Source organism: Rhipicephalus sanguineus, chromosome 10, assembly GCF_013339695.2.
Source record: "Rhipicephalus sanguineus isolate Rsan-2018 chromosome 10, BIME_Rsan_1.4, whole genome shotgun sequence".
In the NCBI taxonomy this organism is placed as follows: domain Eukaryota; kingdom Metazoa; phylum Arthropoda; class Arachnida; order Ixodida; family Ixodidae; genus Rhipicephalus; species Rhipicephalus sanguineus.
In genome coordinates, this window is record NC_051185.1 from 146,840,255 (window position 1) to 146,862,626 (window position 22,372).

At 42.7% G+C, this 22,372-nt stretch overlaps 1 protein-coding gene across 1 annotated transcript in view; it reads right to left on the reverse strand.

The window, feature by feature from the left end:
* Positions 1-486: 486 nt before the first annotated feature.
* LOC119406806 (uncharacterized) overlaps positions 487-22,372 on the reverse strand; it is a 33,996-nt gene continuing 12,110 nt past the window's right edge. The window contains exons 3-7 of the mRNA XM_049420217.1: positions 19,773-19,915; positions 13,741-13,861; positions 11,537-11,706; positions 9,108-9,276; positions 487-3,249 (exon numbers count right to left, since the gene is read on the reverse strand). Coding sequence (XP_049276174.1) covers positions 3,015-3,249; positions 9,108-9,276; positions 11,537-11,706; positions 13,741-13,861; positions 19,773-19,915 — 838 coding nt within the window. The 3' untranslated portion in view covers positions 487-3,014. The remainder of the gene's footprint in view (positions 3,250-9,107; positions 9,277-11,536; positions 11,707-13,740; positions 13,862-19,772; positions 19,916-22,372) is intronic.

A 22,372-nucleotide genomic window follows, 5' to 3' on the forward strand; every position in this document is an offset into this window, starting at 1 on the left:
TCTGGCCGTTTTTAAGTGCAAAGCACTTTTACTGATGATGATGATCTGTCTTCCGAACTCGTTCCAAAGAACCCGCAACGCGTTCAACTTGTTGGCGGCGTTGCGCACGCCCGAGATGGGGCTCAGGTTGTTGTCGAACCACAGTCGATCGCACACCGCGCAGCTATATCCGAAGCTGCGGTCCAGGAAGTCTCGCTTGAAGCGCGCGTCCGGCCGATCGAATTCGAGGGCCCGCGCTCGCTCACGCATCGCGCGTCCCCGCGCCAGATCGGCTTCGGGGTGCTCGGCTCGCTTCGCACGCTTTCGTTCGGCGTCTCGCCGCCGGCCTTCATCACCACAGGCAATGCGCGGGGCGCGCGCAGCCACGGAGCGGAGGGCGGAGCGCGCGCAGTCACGTGGGGCGTGACGTTGCTGCGCCGTTGCTACAGACGCTCCTCTCCGCTCCTCGCGCCGTTGCTATGGGACGGCGGATTCAGGGTCGCTTATAAAGTGCATTCGCACTTAATAAAATTACTAAACTTGCAAGCGCCCATTAAACGACGGCTGCTGCAAGAAAGCAACTGCACATGAACATTTCCAGCTGAGAGACACCTGTTTGTTAATTCCTTAGACCCACCAATACTTAGGAATTCTTAACTCTTGCATTAATTGAAGGGATTATTGCAGTGACATGCAGGCAAGAAATGTTGCAGTAAATCATGAAATGAGCATATTTTTGCAGCGTACCTAGCTTGAATCTTGCTTCTTGAGTTAAGTAGTGAATCAGTGGTACCTAGAGCAGTGATGAATCTGCTGTTGTGATTAACAGGCTTGAGTTTGTTCTACTTCAAGCATCAGGCGACAATGCATTCCATTTAACGGCATGTGAAATCAGCACATCAGCCCTGAAGCTATTGCCTGAAAGTAACTTTCCAGTTTATTCTTCAGGCAGCATTTTAACCTTTGCTTTTGCTGCACAATGCCTCAATTAAGATGTGTCGGCCTTGACTGTGTGAACAGCAGGCCTACTTGCAAAGGCAAATGTGCATCATCTCAAACGTAGTAAGCAGACAGAATATTTAAGCGGTGAGTGGCTGACATTGCACTGTTGCTTGCTCCTTTTTCAAGATAACCTTCCATTCATACATCGACAATGGTGGGAGAAAGACACGTATGAAATATCAACCGCCAAACGAAAAGGCGGTTAGTATTTTGCTGCTGGTTATTGCTGAGACATGGAATTTAGGCCGGCCTACAAAATTTTTATAGCAAATAACATCTGACCAAACTATAATATCAATGCCTCATTTCTGGTAAAGTTAAATAGTTATGGTTATGTTGGTTTCAATAATGTTTAAGTGTTTCGACAGTGGAGCATACAGTAGAGCATGAGTTAAGCAGACCATATCGCTGAATGTAGTTTTGTGACCAACTTTGAAACTAGTAACAAGTGCCCAGTCATTCGAGCTTGATAAGTCTGCAAGCCGAACAAACACTTGTTCAAGAAGCAATGTTACTACAACTGTCAGGATACATGTAAGCTCAAGTTTTGATGTCCATGCTGTTTTCTAATGTGGGACTTCAGTGAGTTTTGACTCGTATATTTCATTAGTCTTTGCAAATGCTCACTTCCGCTTACCTGCCCAATCATTGTAATGCTCGAAAATCAGTCATCATATACTGCTGTTGGCTGCATGCATTTTGTATAAGGGGAAATTGTGTGATGATTAAAAAAGAAGTAACGTGCTTCGGCACAAGTCTAAAACAAACTAATCCTGGGATGCATCTTCGGTCAATGTACACATAGTAAAAAACAAGAATTGTAATAAAATGTGAGAAATATTAAAAGGCATTTTTCAAGATATCAGTAGCTCCGACTTGTGCCTATAGCTTGTTGACGTGCCAGAAGCTTCTAGGTGTCAAGTATTTGTTTTTATGTATGACTAAAAAAATGGTGTGTAAAGTGTGATATTGGGATATTGGCATGCTCAATTTGAATTGCGCACTGTACTTTTTCATTACAAAAAATGTGTTTCAGTGTGTTCTGGTCATCTCACAGTTAACAACTTCGCATTCCTTTAGAAATGTATGTCATGCTGTATTATAAGTGTAATTATGTAGTATTCCACATATATTTCATTTCAAAAGATTATTGTGCATGTGCATCATATGTGGAAGAAGCATGATTAGCTTGAGGTGATGGCCACAACATGACCAGTCACTTTGTTGAGCAGCTCAGTAACAAGCACATCTCAACCATCATATTGAGAGTTTTTTTAGGTTACCATGCATTCACTTTTTCATGCCTCTGCAATTTCCTCCTCACCCATAACAGAGGGCACCCAATACAAGTGAGCGGAAAGGATGGAGGACATGTCTTCATCATGCTAAGTAAGCAATATCTTATGCTTTAGAACCATATTTTCAGGCTTTTTCCAAGTCTTGCATCCTCTGATGGCGAACATGCTCAACGTTCAGGATGGCGATGAGTTCTTAATGTCAACTTGTCTTTGCTAAGACACCGACAACACTTCTGAATAATCTGAACATTCTGTGGGTGTCTATACACGTCTTAATAACACGACTGAATGCACGATCAGTCCCAATTTACACAACTATGAAAGATCTCGTCATGACAGCAGTAATAGGACAAGATATTGAAGCACGTTCGATAAGAGGAAATTCCTTAGTGGTCACTCTGGCAACCTTTGTGAGAGAGCTCCATGCGGCGGCTTCTTAGCTGCTGTAGTTCCAGCGCTAACGACTCTGATCTCTGGTCCACACATTGGTCCAGCCAGCAATGTCAGAAGTAACGGCGTCTAAAGCATTATCAGCTGGAAGCTGACCATTTTTGGCTTCCCGCTGAAATGCCTCGTTTAAATTTGTGTGCACTGCTGCAAAAAATAAAAGAAAAAAAACGAGTCTCGCTTCTCCTCGTTACCCCCACTGAACAGTGTTCGAGACAAGCCCACCAATCACCAGCATGGCAGGTGCTGTCTCGCCAACTCCATCTTCTTGAGGTGCGAGGCATGAAATCAGTGTTGCACAGCAAAGCAGGCCGATACCAACGCGAGGAGGAGCATCAGCGCCTGCGTCGACGTCAGAGGTGTCGCGGTCGAGCAGAGACTTGAGCCGTAGTAGTAGTTGTCGCAGTGGTGCCCGACGAAATCTAGCGCCTGCTGCACGATGCTCTCGACGAGGGCATTGCGATCGGTACTGCACTTGACCTGGACTGCCGTGCGCACGCAGTGGGCAAACTCTCCGAAGGCACTGCGCAGTGACGGGAAAAAGGGCACGTAAGCGAGCAGAAGAGCAAAGCTCAAATGTTCTAGTGTTCTTATTTCATTGATGATGCAACATCATTGCCGATTCCAAAAATGAAGCGATTTAAATTATTTACTGCATTCGCTATATTATCATGCGTACAAACACTGAAACATTTTTAGAAACGTTACCTACCATTGCTTAAAAGGTACCGCTGGTTGATCGTTATAGCACCCACCGGGTGAATGGGCGATGCGAAATAAGAAATGTACACACAATTATTTCAACAAAGTTGATGTTCAGCGCTCGAGACAACATAAAATGTGGCAAGAGTCTGTTCATTGTCTTTGCAATGTGAAACGAGGCCTCTTGTACCACCCTTGTATATTGCGTTACTAGGGGTGTACGAATATTCTAAAATTTCGAATAACGAATCGAATAGCATGGTTGTCGAACAGAATAGCGCATATTCGAAATATCAGATATTTTTTCGAATAATTTTCGAATATTCAACTCCGAAGAAAAACCCCAAAGTAACGAAACGTTGAAAGAGGCAGGAGTAATTTTCTTGCTTTAAGTTTTGTGCATTGCATTGGTCAGTTTCTTTGTTTATCTTGTAGTAAATGAATGGACTACGGTTGCACTCAGCTTCACAAGTGTAATTTTTGCGCACGTGCTCATAAATAACAAAAGAGGCACGTGTTGTGTCTGTGTAAATTGTTCTGGCAGGTACAGTATTCAGCACTGATGGTTAGCTGCTTTTGGTGCAAAGGCACATGCTTAGATAAGTGGTTTATCAGTTTCCTTACATATTTAGCTATACGTGTGGCAGAATGACGAATAATGGCTTAGTAGGTGCTTCCCAACTTCACAAAAATTGTGATTTATGGCGTAGTGGGTACCTTTCTAGTGTACTTGTATTGCAGCCCCAAGAGAGCTTAACGGGCTCTAGAAACGCCGCTCTTCCAGCTTTCGCTGTGACTGTGCTGCGGTTTCAGCGCAGGCCTGGCGTTTTTTGATGATTAAGGGTATTCGTAATGTTTCTTTGGTAATGTTGTGGATATTTGTTTCAAATAAAATATTGTGGAACTGTAGGGCTCTATTGGAAATGGTTGCCTTACTATTCGAAAACTTTTGAATAGGGGTGAGCGAATATTTTAAATTTCGAATATTTTTCCAATAATGCTTGCTATTCGATTCGATTCGCACTGGAATTTTACTATTCGAACTTCCCAAAAACAAATACAGTCAACGTCCGATTGAAAGTGACCTCTTCAGATTTTTAATATGCTTCACCTCAATACAATCAGGTATTGCGGCAAAGCTGCCTTTCAAGCTCCATTACGGTCGAACTTTGCCAAGAGAGAATGTCCGATTGGAAGTGGTCCCTAGATTTTGAATATGCTTCACCTCATCACAAAGCTGTATTTCAACCACTGTACGGTCGCAAATGTACTAACTAAAAAAAAGCCGCCAGATCCCACGCATTGTGGGAATCGATGTAATGCGAAGCAGCCAGCAAAGAGCTGCATACATGGTCTTGTCTGTCATTGAGGAAAATGCGTGCGACTCATGTTATTTATGTTAGTTACACAGTAACATCGCGCAATACCAATTTCGGGGTAGACCAAGCTAGCGAAACAGCCGCCAGCGCACCATGAGCGTGGCACGTAAGTCATGCTGTACATGACATGCGTGACATGATTTTCATATTAGCTAGTGTTATTTATGTTCGTCACACAGTCGTGTCGCAAGATACCAATTTTGGTATATATCAAGCTAGCGAAACGGCCGCCAGCGCACCATGAGCGCGGCACGTAAGTCATTCTGTACATGACATGCGTGTCATGATTTTCATGTTAACTCGTGTTAGTTGTGTTAGTTACACAGTAACGTCACGCGATACCAATTTCGGGGTAGATCAAGCTAGCGAAACGGCCGCCAGTCCACCATGAGCGTGGCACATAAGTCATGCTGTACATGACATGCGTGTCATGATTTTCACGTTAACTCGCGTTATTTATGTCCGTTACACAGTAACGTCGTGCAGTACCAATGCTGGTATATATAAAGCTAGCGAAACGGCCATAGATAGATAGATAGATAGATAGATAGATAGATAGATAGATAGATAGATAGATAGATAGATAGATAGATAGATAGATAGATAGATAGATAGATAGATAGATAGATAGATAGATAGATAGATAGATAGATAGATAGATAGATAGATAGATAGATAGATAGATAGATAGATAGATAGATAGATAGATAGATAGATAGATAGATAGATAGATAGATAGATAGATAGATAGATAGATAGATAGATAGATAGATAGATAGATAGATAGATAGATAGATAGATAGATAGATAGATAGATAGATAGATAGATAGATAGATAGATAGATAGATAGATAGATAGATAGATAGATAGATAGATAGATAGATAGATAGATAGATAGATAGATAGATAGATAGATAGATAGATAGATAGATAGATAGATAGATAGATAGATAGATAGATAGATAGATAGATAGATAGATAGATAGATAGATAGATAGATAGATAGATAAGATAGATAGATAGATAGATAGATAGATAGATAGATAGATAGATAGATAGATAGATAGATAGATAGATAGATAGATAGATAGATAGATAGATAGATAGATAGATAGATAGATAGATAGATAGATAGATAGATAGATAGATAGATAGATAGATAGATAGATAGATAGATAGATAGATAGATAGATAGATAGATAGATAGATAGATAGATAGATAGATAGATAGATAGATAGATAGATAGATAGATAGATAGATAGATAGATAGATAGATAGATAGATAGATAGATACGCTCAAAGTCGCAGGAGTTCGCTAAGAAATGCTTCGCATTTAAAAAAACGCTGGTTCCAACATGAAGATGAAAGATGTGGCAGAGGTGGGGGCTCAATTGATGCTCTTTTGGTCCTGAAATTTGGGCAGGAAGTCCGAAAAATCGGACGCCGAAGCTTTTTAGCATCCAAAATTTTAGTTGTTCTTATATATCGACGTCTACGAGGCAGATTTGGAACGTCGGATTTGAAGAGAGCACACCCTTGTCGGCCACATCAGTTGGGCTTCCACAGAAGTTGAAAGAGGAGGAGAGGCTGAGGAAATGGCACATTTGCCTATCACGTGTAAAGTGTCGTCAGCAACAATTTGGTTGCACCAAATCATGTACATAAATAGAATTCGGCCTCGACATTTCCTCATTCTTGATTAGACAACTATGAAACACCACTCCGCAAGTGCTCCATCAACCTAGCCAAAAAAAAAAAACACTTTCATGTTCCTATCTCATAAGAATATGCTTAGGAATCCTCTCTTTTTTATGCAATTTCGCTTCGAAGTATTCGAAAAATATTCTAGAAATATTCGAGAAATATTCGATTCGATTCGCACTCACACTTCAATATTCGAATTCGCTTCGCACCCAAAATTTTGCTATTCGCGCAGCTCTACTTTTGAAATAGTACTCGAGTTGTATTCGTATTCGATACGGGGTCATCGCTCTTCTATTCGTATTCGATTCGGTTCGAAAATTCAGTATTTGCACACCCCTGTTCGTTGCAGTTAGCCTTCAATCGTTATGCATGGTCATAACGCGCTGAACATTGGTATGTTGAAAGAAACCAACAAAGCCGTTTCTCGTACTTTAACTATTGCAACCAGAATTCCTATAGCGCTGCATTCTGTAAATATTATTCCTTTCTGTCACTCAGAATTATAAGCTAAGACAGGGTTGCCAGATTTGGCTACTTTGCACCAATTTGGCTATTTTTTAGGCCAACTTTCTTGTTCCCTCGATTTTAACAAAGTTGTCAATATCTGACAATGTTGCAGCCGCTGCAGTTCCAGCATGCTATGTCAAACAAGGCTGGAAAGACGTGTTTCCAGCTTCCAAAACTTAATTTGGCGCTTCCATACACAAAACAAAAGACTTCTGGATGAATGGCGTTGATTCGGGGAAAGCTGTAGCGTGGAGCCTTATTTTGGAGACAACCTGTATTGCTGTAGTCACCTTTAAACCGTAATTGCACGTGAACAGGACAATTGAAAGCGCTCCACACCAAGGGCACTCCGCACTCATTTACATTAGAGATATGATATCTGACGAACTGCTTGTGTAATGCGGGCTACGACAGGGGAATATAAACTGCTCGCACCCTGGTGTCACGCAAAGAATGGTTGCGAAAATGACTGCAATTTATGCTAAAAAAAACCCTGCAACTGTGATTTTCAGCACACTGATGCTTTACTGATTTTTATTCTAGCAGCTGTTGGTTCTATAACGCTTTTAAGAAAGGTCACGATAAACGCATTCAGTGTGTCGTTTTTGCAGCAGCATAGAAAGTTTCGTTGTCCTGCACGAAATGTTAGCTAAAGTCAACTATTCATGCTTGAATAGAAGAAATTTGGATTGTGAAAGATTCAGGCTGTACTTACTTACATTTCTTCATAAGGCTTCTGCATTTAGTCATTTAAATAAAAAGTCGCAGTCGTTTTTACAGACACGTGGCTACTTTTGGCAACTTTTGCTGCCCTTGCCTAAAGTTGACTACCTTTTGGCTAGTTTTGCTAACTTTCTGCCTACTTTTTGTCTTTTCGGCCTGGCAACCCTGAGCTATGAGATCTGTTAAAGAGACAGACAACCGCTCAGAACACGAATTGAGATAACCCCACTAATAGAAGGATTGCCTATTGTCGCGTCTAAAACGAACCATGTTTTTTTCTCATTAAATGCGGATTTATATTTTTATTTCTTCACTGAAAATTACTTTTGGCGCCTCTGGCGGCAAAAAAGTGAATGTGCACTTGAACCTATTACGTGACCTTTTACTTGTGTACGCTATTAATTGTCTCTATATTAGCGTGGAAATGCAGCACCATTTTTATTACAATTTTTTCTAACGTAAAACGTGCAGATATGCATTCGTCTGCACTGAGCAGAACAGTGGCGCCGCCTTCGCTTGACGTATGACCCCATGCTCATGAGTGGCAGCATGAACGTTGTTAGCTGAGGGCCAAGCGGCACCTGCCGACGCGATGGAAAAGCACGAAAAACGTCTCGCGGCCTCCGTGATTGCCTCCGACCTCACAAGTTCCAACCTCAACGCTCAGCTCACGGCCGTCCGGCGGGCCCGCGGGGCGGCGGATAGGCTGAACCTGTCTGCCCCAACGTGGGACTAAGCCGGGTGCGCCCTGCTAGACCTAATAAAAGCTGTTTTCATTCATTCATTCATTCATTCATTCATTCATTCATTCATTCATTCATTCATTCATTCATTCATTCATTCATTCCGGCGACGCCTTGCCGGAACAAATCGCGGAGGTCACGAGTGCCTAACTCGCGAGGCGGTAAAGAGATCTCACGTGACGACGAGCGTTCGGAAGACTTATTCTACTTACTTTTCATATTCTAAAACGGTCGAAAATGCCAATATGAAGGTGGTTAACCACACTGCACCCACTCCCGTGAAAACAACACCTTGAGCATAATGCGAGGAGGGCTATCAGCATCGCTATCGCTTCAAAGCGTTGCTGGAGGACATCTACGTACAGTTCAGGGGCTTTTCAGATCGAAAAATATTGCTAAGAAAATAACCACGCGCTTTTGGGATTAACTGCTGCAGCTACAAACACTACGAAGGGTGAGCTTTCTATTGCGCCGTAAAAAACTGGGTCGGTTGTCGGTCCCTTTAAAAGAGGAGTTTTTTATTTGGCGTGTCTCTACACTTACTAAATTAGAAGTGCATGTCCCCGCACATCCACAAATATGTGCGATATAAAGCAAAACAATGCAAGTAAGACCACTAACCAGCAAAGCCTAGTCTTGTGCTCTTCATCAGACAGCTGTAGGCCCGTTGACTTGCGGGTAGACGACTGCTTCCGATAGCTAAGGCCAGCTGTGGCCTTCTGGTGTTTGTCCGTGCACCGCTGCAGGTCTCTGCTCACAAGACTTGTGCAGGTGGCCTGGTTGATTGCTGCTAAGGAAAAGGTCAGTATGGTGGTGCATTAGCCACTGCTACGCCACTTACTTTATGCATTCCTGTCCTAATGGCCACAATGGGCTCAAAAAGGAAGCCCGTTGTGGCCAAGAAATTAGTCCAGATTGGCCTCCACCACAATCAAATATGTCTTGTGAGGAAATACAAAACAGGAGTTCAGGTACTTACATTTGAAATATGGAAAATGATGTAACCAACAGAACAGGTCGAAAGTTCATGAATGTTTCTATGTTGCAGAGAAAAGGAACATAGAAGTACTATCTGTGCTTTATGGGGTCCTTGCAATTGAAGTTGAGCCTGCTCGAGATCATAAATATCGATTGCAATAGGTTTTTTACAGTGGCTTAGGAAGAAGACCCATTGTGATCAAGAAATCTAATCCAGATTGGGCTTCATCACAACCAAATATCTTGTGTGACAAAACAACAAAAAGGTTCAGGGGGAAGATGCAGGGTAAAGTGATGAAAAGACGCCGGAGGCGTCGCTTCTGCCTATTCGTCGCAGGAGAGAATGAGGCGCGCGAGAGGGGGAGTGGGAGAGGGGGATTGGAGAGGATGTGTGTGGAAAGGGTTTGCGCATGCGCAGTAAGGGTGGTGACGCCGCACACAACTACCACCGCCGGATAGAACTCCGCCTTAAGATGCTTCGCATCTAAAAATTGTTGAACCGGGAATGTCGCTGGAGTCATCATTTCGACAAGTCAACTTGTCTTCTTCAAGGTAGCAATCCGCCTTTTTCATTTTCCTGCGCTGCACTCTGCCGTTTAGGTAGTGTTTTGGTAGAGGCCGGGACAATCGGTATCCCCAGCCTGAAAGCCTCTGAGATAAACAGGCGTTTCGTGACCTTTCAGCTAGGGGAATGGTGCATGCGCCGTGGCATCATGAAAACGGCAGATTGCCTGCCTTGGCAGAGTGCTTATGTACGCTTTGCTAACCCTCCCCCAACCTCAAAAAGTGGAGGACCTCAGTGAAAACAGTTTGGTCATAGACTTGCACATTAGAGGGCAGCAAGAATAGAACCATTACAACAGTACTAATGCACAATCAAATGCAAGGCTCGGCACCTTTCTAAAACATAAGAGATCAAAGCTGAACTTCACTTGATGGCGCAAATGTTAAGACACCGCTTGTCCGTATCTTACGTGTCTTCTTCGCTCCTGTCTTAACATTTGCGCCATCAATTGAAGTTCAGCTATGCACCAACTAGCCCGACAGCAAACGTTAAAAAGAGATCAAAGATTTTTAGAGTCATGTACATTTTGAGACTCAACTTGGGCCTGCAAATAAAAGGTGCGTAATTCTTGCTTTGCTTCTCCAGCATCATAGCTTATTCTAGCACATTTGAAAGCACTTATGACGTGCTAAATTCTTGTTCATATTAACTCTGAAACTCCTGCCGTGAACGTCATAAGGCTGCTAGTGTTGAATCAATAAAAGAAATAAAACTAAACAGTTTGCTGCCACTCTGACCTAAAACCTGAGTGCACCGACACAAGCCATCTCTTATTTGTCAGTTGTGGCTGGGAGTTGCTTCGATAACAGCTTATTCAGTACTAAGGATGTTTGACGGTACTGAATGAGAACATAACGATGGTTGACGGTCTTTTGCTTTGAGAACATAGAGAAACTATCGTGCAACCGGCACTGACTTGACAAGGACAAGCAATTTTCAATGAGTTTTGGCAACTGGACAATCGTCCACTGACCCTCCAAATAGCACTGAAACGCGGTCACCAGCTTAGAAAGCAGCGATGGCGCATTTTAGCAGTTTGAAAACGACTGGCTTATGCGTGTCGCATGGCACTGGCTGGACACATTCCATGTTTTTCTCTGTTACTGTTTCCCTGCTCTCAACATAGCCACTTAAGGCCAGAGCCTTAAGTGGCTATGCTGGCAATCTTGCCCGCAAGACTTGCGCGTGACTTTGCGAGACCTCAAAACCCATAAAATCTCGCAAGGAGTCGCAAAATCCACGTGACACTGCGATGACGTCTCATCATGATGTCATCATGACGTCAGAAATTGCCAAGATTTGTGACGTTATTATAGCGGTATAATGACGTCCTCACACGACATCTTTCTTTGGTCAAAGGTGGGCGGCTCAGGGAAGCAGTGCAAAACCGTGTGTCAGCAGCACAAAGCTTTCAGGGGGCTGGAGCACCAGTCGTCGTAGGCGAATGCATGAGACAGTGCGATTTTTTTTCTCTCTCACACTGGAACATTTTCTGAACAGTACTCACCTGGAGTGGGAGCAGCTTCAATGCGCAGCGGCTGCCGGTAATCGTCGCTGCACATCCAGGACAGTGTCGGTTCCCGATCATACAGGAACAGGCCCACAAACTCATTGCCCTCTTTGTTGCACACCAGGCTAGCAGCTCGACGCATGCACCTTTGGTAGTTCATGTAGCGCCTGCAAGCAACCAGGACGTTTCATCTCATTTTCAGGTACTGTACTTCGCCATGACGACTAGAATACCGTGTGTAAGACTGCATCGCTCGCAGTGGCTAAAGTGCCATGGGTACCAAGATAACACCCGGTTCACCTGGCACGATACACAAGCTCGACCTCTCAATCTGAAGCATTACATAATAAAATATTTTCATTTAGACATGAATATAACGCATTATAAGTTTACGAATCCTAGAAAGGAAATATATTTTACATCACATCCTGAACATGCAAAAATACGTTTATCATACCACCTTATGAAACTCAAGATACATAAATGTTTTTGGCTACACACATTGGTAATATAGGACAAAATATTAAACATCAAAAGTGCATGCTTTGGCGAGTTGTGTGGTAAGTTGTATCCCTGAAGGACAGAACTTGCCCCACAGCTCAGTATGAATATGAACTTCAGGAAAGCTAGCAATCATACATAGATATACCAACTACAGTTATGATTATGTGTGATAGGCACTGCATAAATTTTCTAGACACCAGTAGGTGTAAAAATATGCGGATTGACGCTTAAACACGAGCAGCAATATGCATAACATTGTTCTATACCAGAGATCCTTTAGTTTATCTGCACTCGATATAGTTATTTTTGTGCTGTCCATCGGCTGAAAGAAAAGAATTCTAAGTCTGTCTGAAGAAAATTTGCAAGTCATATTGCAGCTTCATACTGAATATTCAGTGAAAGCATAGCCAGAAGATCTGGTAAAAATATCAACACCGAAATGCAGCACATGAAATAGAAGGATGTGGCTATTACATAAATGCCACTTCTCACGGTGTTGTTCGTAATTCCACGACACAATATCAGTACTCTAATGCTGACAAGAACTAATGTAAAATTATTATTATTTTCAATCACTTGTATCAATGTATTTCATTCAACAACACAATGATTCAGTCACTCACACCATGTCGCCGCCGTAAAAAATGATTTTTTTTTCAGTAGATTCTAGACCTTTTTACACCATTATTGCTTTAGACATTTGTCTGACACTGTAGCTGATCGTGCCTCAGCGAAAGCTGTATATGCTGCCACTCCATAATTGCGGCTGCCTTTATGATGTATAAGTGGTCATGTGAAATATCCTGTCACCAAATGAGAATGTTTTTAAATGATGGGAAATTGGTGTAAATACCAGCGAAGCAAGTGCAAAAATAAATTACGTTATCCAGCATGCCCTTTATACTTAACAGTGATTTGTTTGCAAAATTCCTGGCAATATATTTGAGCACAAGCAGCGAGATGCATTAACATACAAACAAAGGGTAGCCCGCAGAAATTTTTCTCGCGCCGTCAAATATGTTTTCTTAAAAGAAAGCCTGAATTTTAACAAAGTAGCTGCCAGACATAGAAGCATAAATCAGACTGTCAAGTCAGCAATTTCATCACTAATATTGAAGCCAACTGCGACTACAATTGACAGGCATTAAACTTGAAAGCTCATAAAGATATATAATAAAAATTACTGTTTCTTTCTTAGCTGGCATGTACTCTCAGGCTCACAGAGAATTGGTTAAAATAGAAAACCGTAATATGCGGTGTCACACTTATTTATTCTTATGGGATCAATGATGAATGACATTAGTCAACATAATGACGTGAACATAACTGCGCTATCTCTTACTCGATAAATTCTACAAGCTTTCTTGCAACACTTATTTATGAAAACATTTAAAAATCTACAAATTACCTAAGTACATACAATTTTTTTTAAAGCTGCTGAGTACAACTGTGAGCGATGTGACATTAACCACTGAATCACTAAGGTTCTTCTTTTTTTCTTAGCATTTTATTTAAGCTACTCGAAACATTTTCCATCGAACTTCAAATCTATCAAGATAGTTCATACTGTGGTTACGCAAGCATCACGTTTGACTTAAGGTGTGATCATAAGAAAACGACAGTTTGTCCTTCCTTTTAAAAGCGTGGATGTTGTCTTCGTCATCCACGTGGACATATGCATTTCACATAAAGCTCACCTGCACTGCTCTTCAGATGGGTACTTGCTATTGAGCTGGTACTTCTTCATCTGAGCATCGTAGTCGCCGTTGCAGCGCTGAACTTCAGGCTTCTGAAAGCATGCGCCATCCTTCCAGTGCTCTGCATTGGGAAAGGCAGTGACAATCCGTATGTGTCCATACTTCGGCTGTGAAAAATAAAATGACGCAGATGTGCATAAAAAAATTACGCCATCTCCCACTAAAGGGAACCATGTGGGGATGCGAAGCAGCGCATGGGTCGACCTAAAGTTCCGTTCATCACGGGCACCTTGCCCGATGTTAACGCGTCCTTGCAAGTGGAGCACACTATTGAATCACTGTAGTTGCTGTTGCTGTTACTCGTCCCGAACTCTTGTTGGAGCACGCCATGCGGGTTCATCGCGCTTCTGCAGAATCTCGTTCCCCGACGCCATCACGTGATTGCTGAGAGAGTGTAAGTGGGAGAGGCCACAGCGTCTTACCCATCCCCTTACACAGGCCCGAACGCGCTAGCGCGTGCCAGCACACGTGGTTTTGTCTGCGTTACGCCAAGCTAGGACAGCATACGGCAGCCCGGGTCCCTGAAGTGCTCTGAACGTATCATCATCAAGGCGGTCGAAGAACAAGAGGAAGATGGCTATGCAATGTGGTAGGTGCCCTCAGATGCTATTCTAGGTGAGCTCAGCTGGCTTTGCTCCGTGGTAGAAAGGGGACGGTCGCCAATGTAACTATGGACACAGCCCCGAGCAAAAGCTGCTTCGCATCTAAAATACCAAAGTGCTCTTCTTCGGCAGTATTAGCAAGGTTTGAGGGTATATTACAAATCTGATGGTTAATTATTCGTTTCTTCAAGATACTGCTGTCCTTTCGAACAGTACTTAAAAAACTGAACATCGCCATTGCAAAAAAAAAAAGAAACAATGGAAGTCACACCACCGTAAACTATCTACGTAACCATGACGAAGGCTCATACCGAAAAAGCATATGCTGGGCAGCACAGAGAAAGAAATTAGAATTCAGGGCACGCTTCCTCCCACGTGCACTGTAAACTCGGGCAAATTAATACTATGAAACATCCTTGCGCTGTAAAACAATTTTGTACAATTTACAAAGCATGTCCAAAACAGCACTAGAAAAACAGTTTACGCTTTTTGGGAGGTATATTTGTTTTCAACTATATTCTTTTGTTGCTGAAGAAAACTGGCCTCGCCACTGCTACCTAGAACGCCGCTTATGAAAGGGAAGTTCTGGGAGATCATCGTTAAGGCAAGAAAAAAAAATCCGGCAGATCCCACGCAATGTGGCAATCGATGTAATGCGAAGCAGCCAGCAAAGAGCTGCATACATCGCTTTGTTTATTTTTGAGCCGAATGAAATCATTCATGACATGGCATCTAGTTCACCATATATCGCATGTTTGCCATGCATGCGTGCATGTTGTATATACCATAATGAAACGTATATTCTGGTATATACACTGCATGACCTGTGATTTATGTTTATCACGCACTCCTGTCATGCAATACCAATTTTGCTTTATATCCAGTTATCTAAACGGCCGGAAGCGCACCATAACAGTGTCATGTAAATCATACCGTACATGACATGCATAACATAATTCGCATGTTAGGACCTGTCATTTATGTTCGTCATACAGTCACATCGCACAATACCAATTTTGGTGTATATCAAACGAGCGAAGTGGCCGCGAGTCCACCATGAGCGTGGCATGTAAATCATGCCATACATGACATGCATGTCATGGTTTTCATGTTACCACCTGTCATTTACGTTCGGCATACATTCGCGTCACGCAATGCCAATTTTGGTGTATATCAAGCTAGTGAAACGTCCGCGAATGCACCATGAGCGTGACATGTAAATCATGACATGGATGTCATGGTTTTCATGTTACCACCTCTAATTTACGTTCGTCATACAGTCGCGTCGCGCAATACCAATTTTGGTGTATATCAAGCCAGCGAAACGGCCGCTAATGCACCATGAGCGTGGCATGTAAGTCATGACATACATGACATGCATGTCATGGTATTCATGTTACCATTTCTAATTTACGTTCGTCATACAGTCGCGTCGTGCAATACCAATTTTGGTGTATATCAAGCCCGCGAAACGTCCGCGAATGCACCATGAGCGTGGCATGTAAATCAAGACATGCATCTCATGGTTTTCATGTTACCACCTGTTATTCATGTTCTTGATACAGTCACATCGCGCAATACTAATTTTGGTGCATATCAACCTAGCGAAACCGCCGCGAGTGCGTCATGAGCGTGGCATGTAAATCATGACATACATGACATGCATGTCATGGTTTTCATGTTACCACCTGTTATTCATGTTCTTCATACAGTCACATCGCGCAATACCAATTCTGGTGCGTATCAACCTAGCGAAACGGCCGCGATTGTGTCATGAGCGTGGCATGTAAATCATGACGTGCATGACACGCGTGTCATGATTTTCATGTTACCACGTGTCAGTTATGTTCGTCATGTCGAAATGTCTCGTCATACTAGTGTTCGTATATATCCATTCATTTAAACGGCCGCGAGCGCCCCGAGACCATGTCATGTAAATCATGCCGCACATGACATGCGTGTCATGATTTGCACGTTAGGACCTGTCATTATGTTCGCCATGAACTCTTGTCACGTCATACCAGTTTTGGTATATATGAAATTAACGGAATGGCCGCAAGAGCCCCAAGGCCGTGGAATGTAAATCATGCTGTTCATGACATACATGCCATGATTTTCATGTTATGACCTGTCATTTATGTTCGTAATACGGTCATGTTATTCCATACCAATTTTGGTATACATTCGATTAACGAAACGCCCAGGAGGGCACAAAGTCGTAGGCGGTTAGATAGATAGATAGATAGATAGATAGATAGATAGATAGATAGATAGATAGATAGATAGATAGATAGATAGATAGATAGATAGATAGATAGATAGATAGATAGATAGATAGATAGATAGATAGATAGATAGATAGATAGATAGATAGATAGATAGATAGATAGATAGATAGATAGATAGATAGATAGATAGATAGATAGATAGATAGATAGATAGATAGATAGATAGATAGATAGATAGATAGATAGATAGATAGATAGATAGATAGATAGATAGATAGATAGATAGATAGATAGATAGATAGATAGATAGATAGATAGATAGATAGATAGATAGATAGATAGATAGATAGATAGATAGATAGATACGCTCAAACTCGCAGAAGTTCGCTAAGAAATGCTTCGCATTTAAAAAACGATAGGCATTTAAGGTATAAATAAAAATTGAAATTACGCAGCCGCCGCCGTATTCGTTCACAAAGAAATCACGGCTACAGTGTACCAAAAAAGTTCTAAATCACTTGAGCACAGCTAAGGAAATGAATGCAGGTATCGGAAATACGTCATGGCCACCATCTTGCATGTGAATGATCGTGCTTTGAGCAGCTTCCATGCTTTGAGCATACTGTGAAAACAGTTATAGACTTTGCGGAGACTTTTACCTACAACAGTAATCATACGCTACCTTGCTTACGTTTAATTTCGGTGCTCGCCACTTCTACGTGCGGAGCACTTTAGGGGGCTGGGCTGTCGTGTGCTGTCGTATGCTGTCGTAGCTTGGCGTAACGCAGGCAAAACCACGAATAGCACAGCCATCTGTAGCACATTGAGCGCGCCCTCGCGCCAAGGAGGAGTCTTCTTCCTCGTGTTCTTCGAGCGCCTTGATGATGATAGGCATAGGCGTGCGCAGGGTTCCCCTTCAGGGGGGTAGGGGGGGGGCGAAGGTTCATCGCGGTGTCCGCCCTCCCTACTAAGTCAGTGTATGGGGCAGACTTTGCGCCTCCCTCTTCATAGGTGACTAGGGCCCCCCCCCCCTTGCGCACGCCTATGATAGGTGCGGAGCATTCGAAGGGCCCGGAGAACCACGCATAAAAATAGAAGAAAGAAAGGAAGCAAGCGAGAAGAAAGAAAGAAAACGAAAGGGGAAAAATAGGAAGAAAAATAGAAAGAGGAAGAAAAAGAAAGAAATAGATAGAAAGAGATGAGGAAATAAATAGAAATAAAGAGAAAAAAATACAGAAAGAAAAGAAAAATAAAGAAAGAGAAAACGGAAGAGAAACAAAGAAGGCTGCCCAGCTCCGCACTTCCTTCTGGCTCGGCACCATTAGAGAGAAGCTGCCTTAATTTTCTTATCTTGAATACACCATGAAGAGCTTAACAATGTCCCGCGGATAGCGCTCCGTTCGTGACCCGGGCGCGCGGAAAGCAACGTAAACTACATAATTATTTTGTTCAATAAACAGAAGCCCTAAAGTGTGCAGACTGTTTAAAAGTGCATTATATGTTTAACCTGGTGGTGCCTACGTTTCTACCAAAAGACATCAGATCCAAGGACTCGTCTTTGGAACACACTTTCACAGTTACTAAAGATTCGCTGAGTAAAGTCTGAAGGATGTCATCTCTCTAGACAGCGTGCTACTACTAGACCCTTGTCATGCATTAAGGCAGCAGTAATGGTACAAATACCGTGATAATTCACGACGTCATGTGAACGACATTAGTACTGGGCTGCCACGCCCGAGAATTGGGTAGAACGATTGGTCCCCGTTTTCACCAACACCAGTTTTCATTTCCCTGAGCACAAATCACAGTTCAGACGCTATGCGTACCGTACTTCACCGCTTTACATGTCAGACTATTATTGCTATAACGGTGTTTCATCGTTGAAACAAACACTTGCTTAGCTAACGTTGCAGATCGCCGAAAGTACCTTAGACTGGGTCTTCCAGAATATCTTCTCTATGCTAATGAAGTGCTCAAAGACGAACAGCTCCTTCAGATGTCGCACGTGTCACTCTGAACAGATCATACTAAGAAAGTTGATCTACCCTCGTACCACACAGCTCTACAACACAAAAGCATTCGTTTATACCAAGCAGCTCCAGTGACAAAAACCACGTCCCCGGCACCATCTGCTATAGCTTGTCCAAAACACTTCAAAGCAACTGTCTATGCACATACAGCCGAACCTCGTTATAACGAATTAGCATCGGGAGCACAAGTTAGTTCGTTATATCCGATATTTTTTGTAACGGTAGAGAAAAAATCGGCTTTACAAAATCGCCAATCTTGCTCGCAGAAACCTCAGATACAAAAACGCATTATTCTAGGTTGAAAAACCCACTAAAAACGACGCAATCCATACCTGTATTTAAAAAGTCGGTTTATATAACGGTGGCCCAACCAGCCAAATACGCATTTTTTTACGCTAGATAACCAACATTTTCGCAACTTCGTCAAACGAGTAGAAAAAATGTGGTTGTGAATTAGCTATCAATATTTAGTTCGCTTATATTTAGTTCACCTCTCCAGTTTTGAGCTCAATGGATGAATGGAAGAACTTTATTGTTTGCCCGGCAGATTAACTAGAACTAAATATTTCTTCGTTGCAGCCGATATCGCAGCAGCTCACGCGTTTTTTGTTTCGTCATAGAAAGTAGAAATGTCAACGAAATGAAGCGTGGCCAATCAAAATGTATACTAACTTCACTATAACCGATAACCTGCTATATCAGTGTTCGTTACAACGAGGTGCATCTGTAGTTGGTCTCGCCTCGCCTATCGGTAAATACTTCAGGCGATTGATAGTAAGAAAATAGACAACTTTTCAACAGTATTCATTGACATATCATATGCGTGTTTTGTTCCTTCCGCTTAATGGCTACATCTGTAAAATGATTATCATGTAATTTTTTTGCGTATCTTTTGTTTCCTCTGTTCATCAGTTGCATTGTTTTATATAGTACACTTTTGCATTGTACATGAAGCCCATCCTGCTTGAGCAAATAAATAAATAAATAAATAAATAAATAAATAAAGCGTCCCATTAGTAGGCTAGTGTAAGGAATTCTGCGAAACGAATCATATGGATATGAGGTTGTTTTAGAATGGATATGAGGTTCGCGTGGCAGCTGAAGTCACTTGCCTTTGACGGCGTCCCGGTCTTCGCAGGTGGCGTACGCGTATTTGCGCGCCGACACGATGACCTGAGACTTCTCTTCCTTCTGCTCCAGGGGCAGGCACAGGGCAGTGTAGTTGAGCAGGCAGTTCAGGTTCTGCCGGATGTACCTGCACACGATGATCGAGCATGACTCTCACGCTCCATGCGGATCCGCGATTTCTTTGTGTCATTTCAGAGTGAAAAAACTGGCGAATGTGTGTTCGCTTACAGCAGCGGTCTCAAGAACGCCGCCCGCGGACCTTCCGCAAGCGGCCGGGCTTGCACGTGACTGTCTTCGTCCCACTTTTCTTTTCTTAACAAGTATGTTCGTGAGCTACAACGACGTGATTGGTCTCAATTTTTTTTTCGCGAAGCACCTAATGTGGTTACCGTGTTTTGAAGCATAACCGCCGAACAAAAACTCTATATTTCAGAATCGGCGTCCAGATTTCAGTCACTGCTGAGGTCAGTATCATATGTTTCTCGAATCCTGACGTTGAATTCCCTTCATTCAGAACTGAGCCATATGTGAGATATGGGAAAGGCCTTCATTCAAATGGCAACGTTATCTAGCATTTTGTTCAAACTTGAACCCCCCCCCACCCACTCCAACCTTCTTCGCTCTCCCGGCTTGCGGGAGATTAAATTTCGCGACTGCAGCCCGCTATCTGAGGTGTGCTCGAGACCCCTGGTTTATAGTATGACGTTCTTAAGAAAGGCAAAGGCGCACGGAATATACAGACGAAGGACGGCACACACATAAACAGAATAAGGACGTCTCATACATAAAGGCGGTTAACATCGAGCACCTCGCTGTATCGTCATCATCAGACTCGGCCAGTCATTACCACGGGTTAATAAACCATTTGTGACGTAACTGAGACAAGCAAGGAAACGAGAGAAGACAGGATAGGGCACCTGTCTTCTCTTGTTTCCTTGCTTGCCTCAGTTGCGCCACAAGTGTTTAATTAAGCTACGCACCAACTCGCCCAACGTCACACTCTCCTAAAACAGTATCCACGAGCTTACGAAGGAATGCAACAGAATTAAGCCAAATGTCTTACTGTGTTATATTTACGCCCTAAACTCTTATATATGGTTAATTTGCGCCTTGTACCATTATCATTCTTGATTAACATTATCAAAACACACCACAAAAGAAGTACTGTGTACTACGCCTTCCGCTGCTAAGGAAAGAAAATGCTGGCAACTTTATTGCATTAACTTATAGTTCTTTAACAGTTGCCCAAATATGTGGATCCTTTATCGTATTAGACAGACTCTCGGTAATGTAACCGCATTATCATTACAACAACGAAGCACTCTCGTTTTAATGTGGCTCCATTTGACAGCAAGAAGAAAATGAAGTAGCAGTACTACGTCAACAAACTTCTAGTGCCAACAGTAGTTCTTACGCGCCAGGTTAAGAGTAATAATTTACAAGCAATCACCGTTCCATAAAAAAAGAAGAAGAAACTAATCTTGTTTCGTTACTTCATCTTGAACTCTGAGCTTGTTTACGGCATTAAACGTTAAGTACATTACGGAAGTTTCTGCAGTAAACAATTTGCGCGAAGCTAAAGCAAACATGGGGAGTGGATAAAGTGAGCATGAGATGAAAAGAAGTTGTGAAATGAATTTGAACGACGGTTATAGTGCGTTAGCGAAAATGCATTTGCAGCGCTAGATTAAGCGACTGCTTGCGGACGCTGCAAGTGAATTATGTGTTCGCAATTTAGGTAATTTTTGATGCCATTATTAAAGGCGCAAACTCGCAACTTTTCACGCAATTATCGGCAGCTAACTCGCTCAACGCAGCTCGAAGCTCTCTTAATCCTGCCCACTACACACTCAAATATACACGCATGCACGAACACACGATTAAAAAAAAAAAAAGAAGATGCCACCATTCCTATTAATGCAGTGCACAGTACATACAGGATACCACAACAAAAAGAAAAGGAAGAAAAAGAAAGAAGAAACGGGACGCACCAAACAGAAACAGCATTAGTCAGGCAAAATTAACCGCGACTTTTTGGCGGAAGTGTCTACGTCCAAAGCAGTAATCGATAGTTTTAAAGGTGACACCAAATACCATTACGGAGCCTGCACAAAAGTCGAAATGACACAGTATACAGGTCTTGATGTCGGGTAAAATGCCTTGCCAGCAATGGCGTGTGCTCACAAAGGGGGGGGGGGGAGCCAAATCTGCAACATAGCTTTACTCAGTCAAACCTGAGTCTGTCCCGTCATTGTTTAAGACGCAGGGTAATAACCATGCAGGTTTTTTACAAAAATGACCTTTGAGGACCCCCGATGTTGCATTCCTAGAACGGTTTACTTCCCACATTTTCCCCCGGAAAGCCCTGGACCAAAGGCAGTCCGTTTTGGGAAGCACATTGTCGCTTCATATTCTCGAGAGAGAGAGAGAAATGTAATGCGGAAAGGCAGGGAGGTTAACCAGAAAACATATCTGGTTTGCTACCCTGCACTGGGGAAGGGGCAAGGAATGGTACACAACACCACTGAGAGCCAGGCCGGGGTACCTCTCTCCCCATTAGAAAACAAAAACTTGCGGGTTCCCG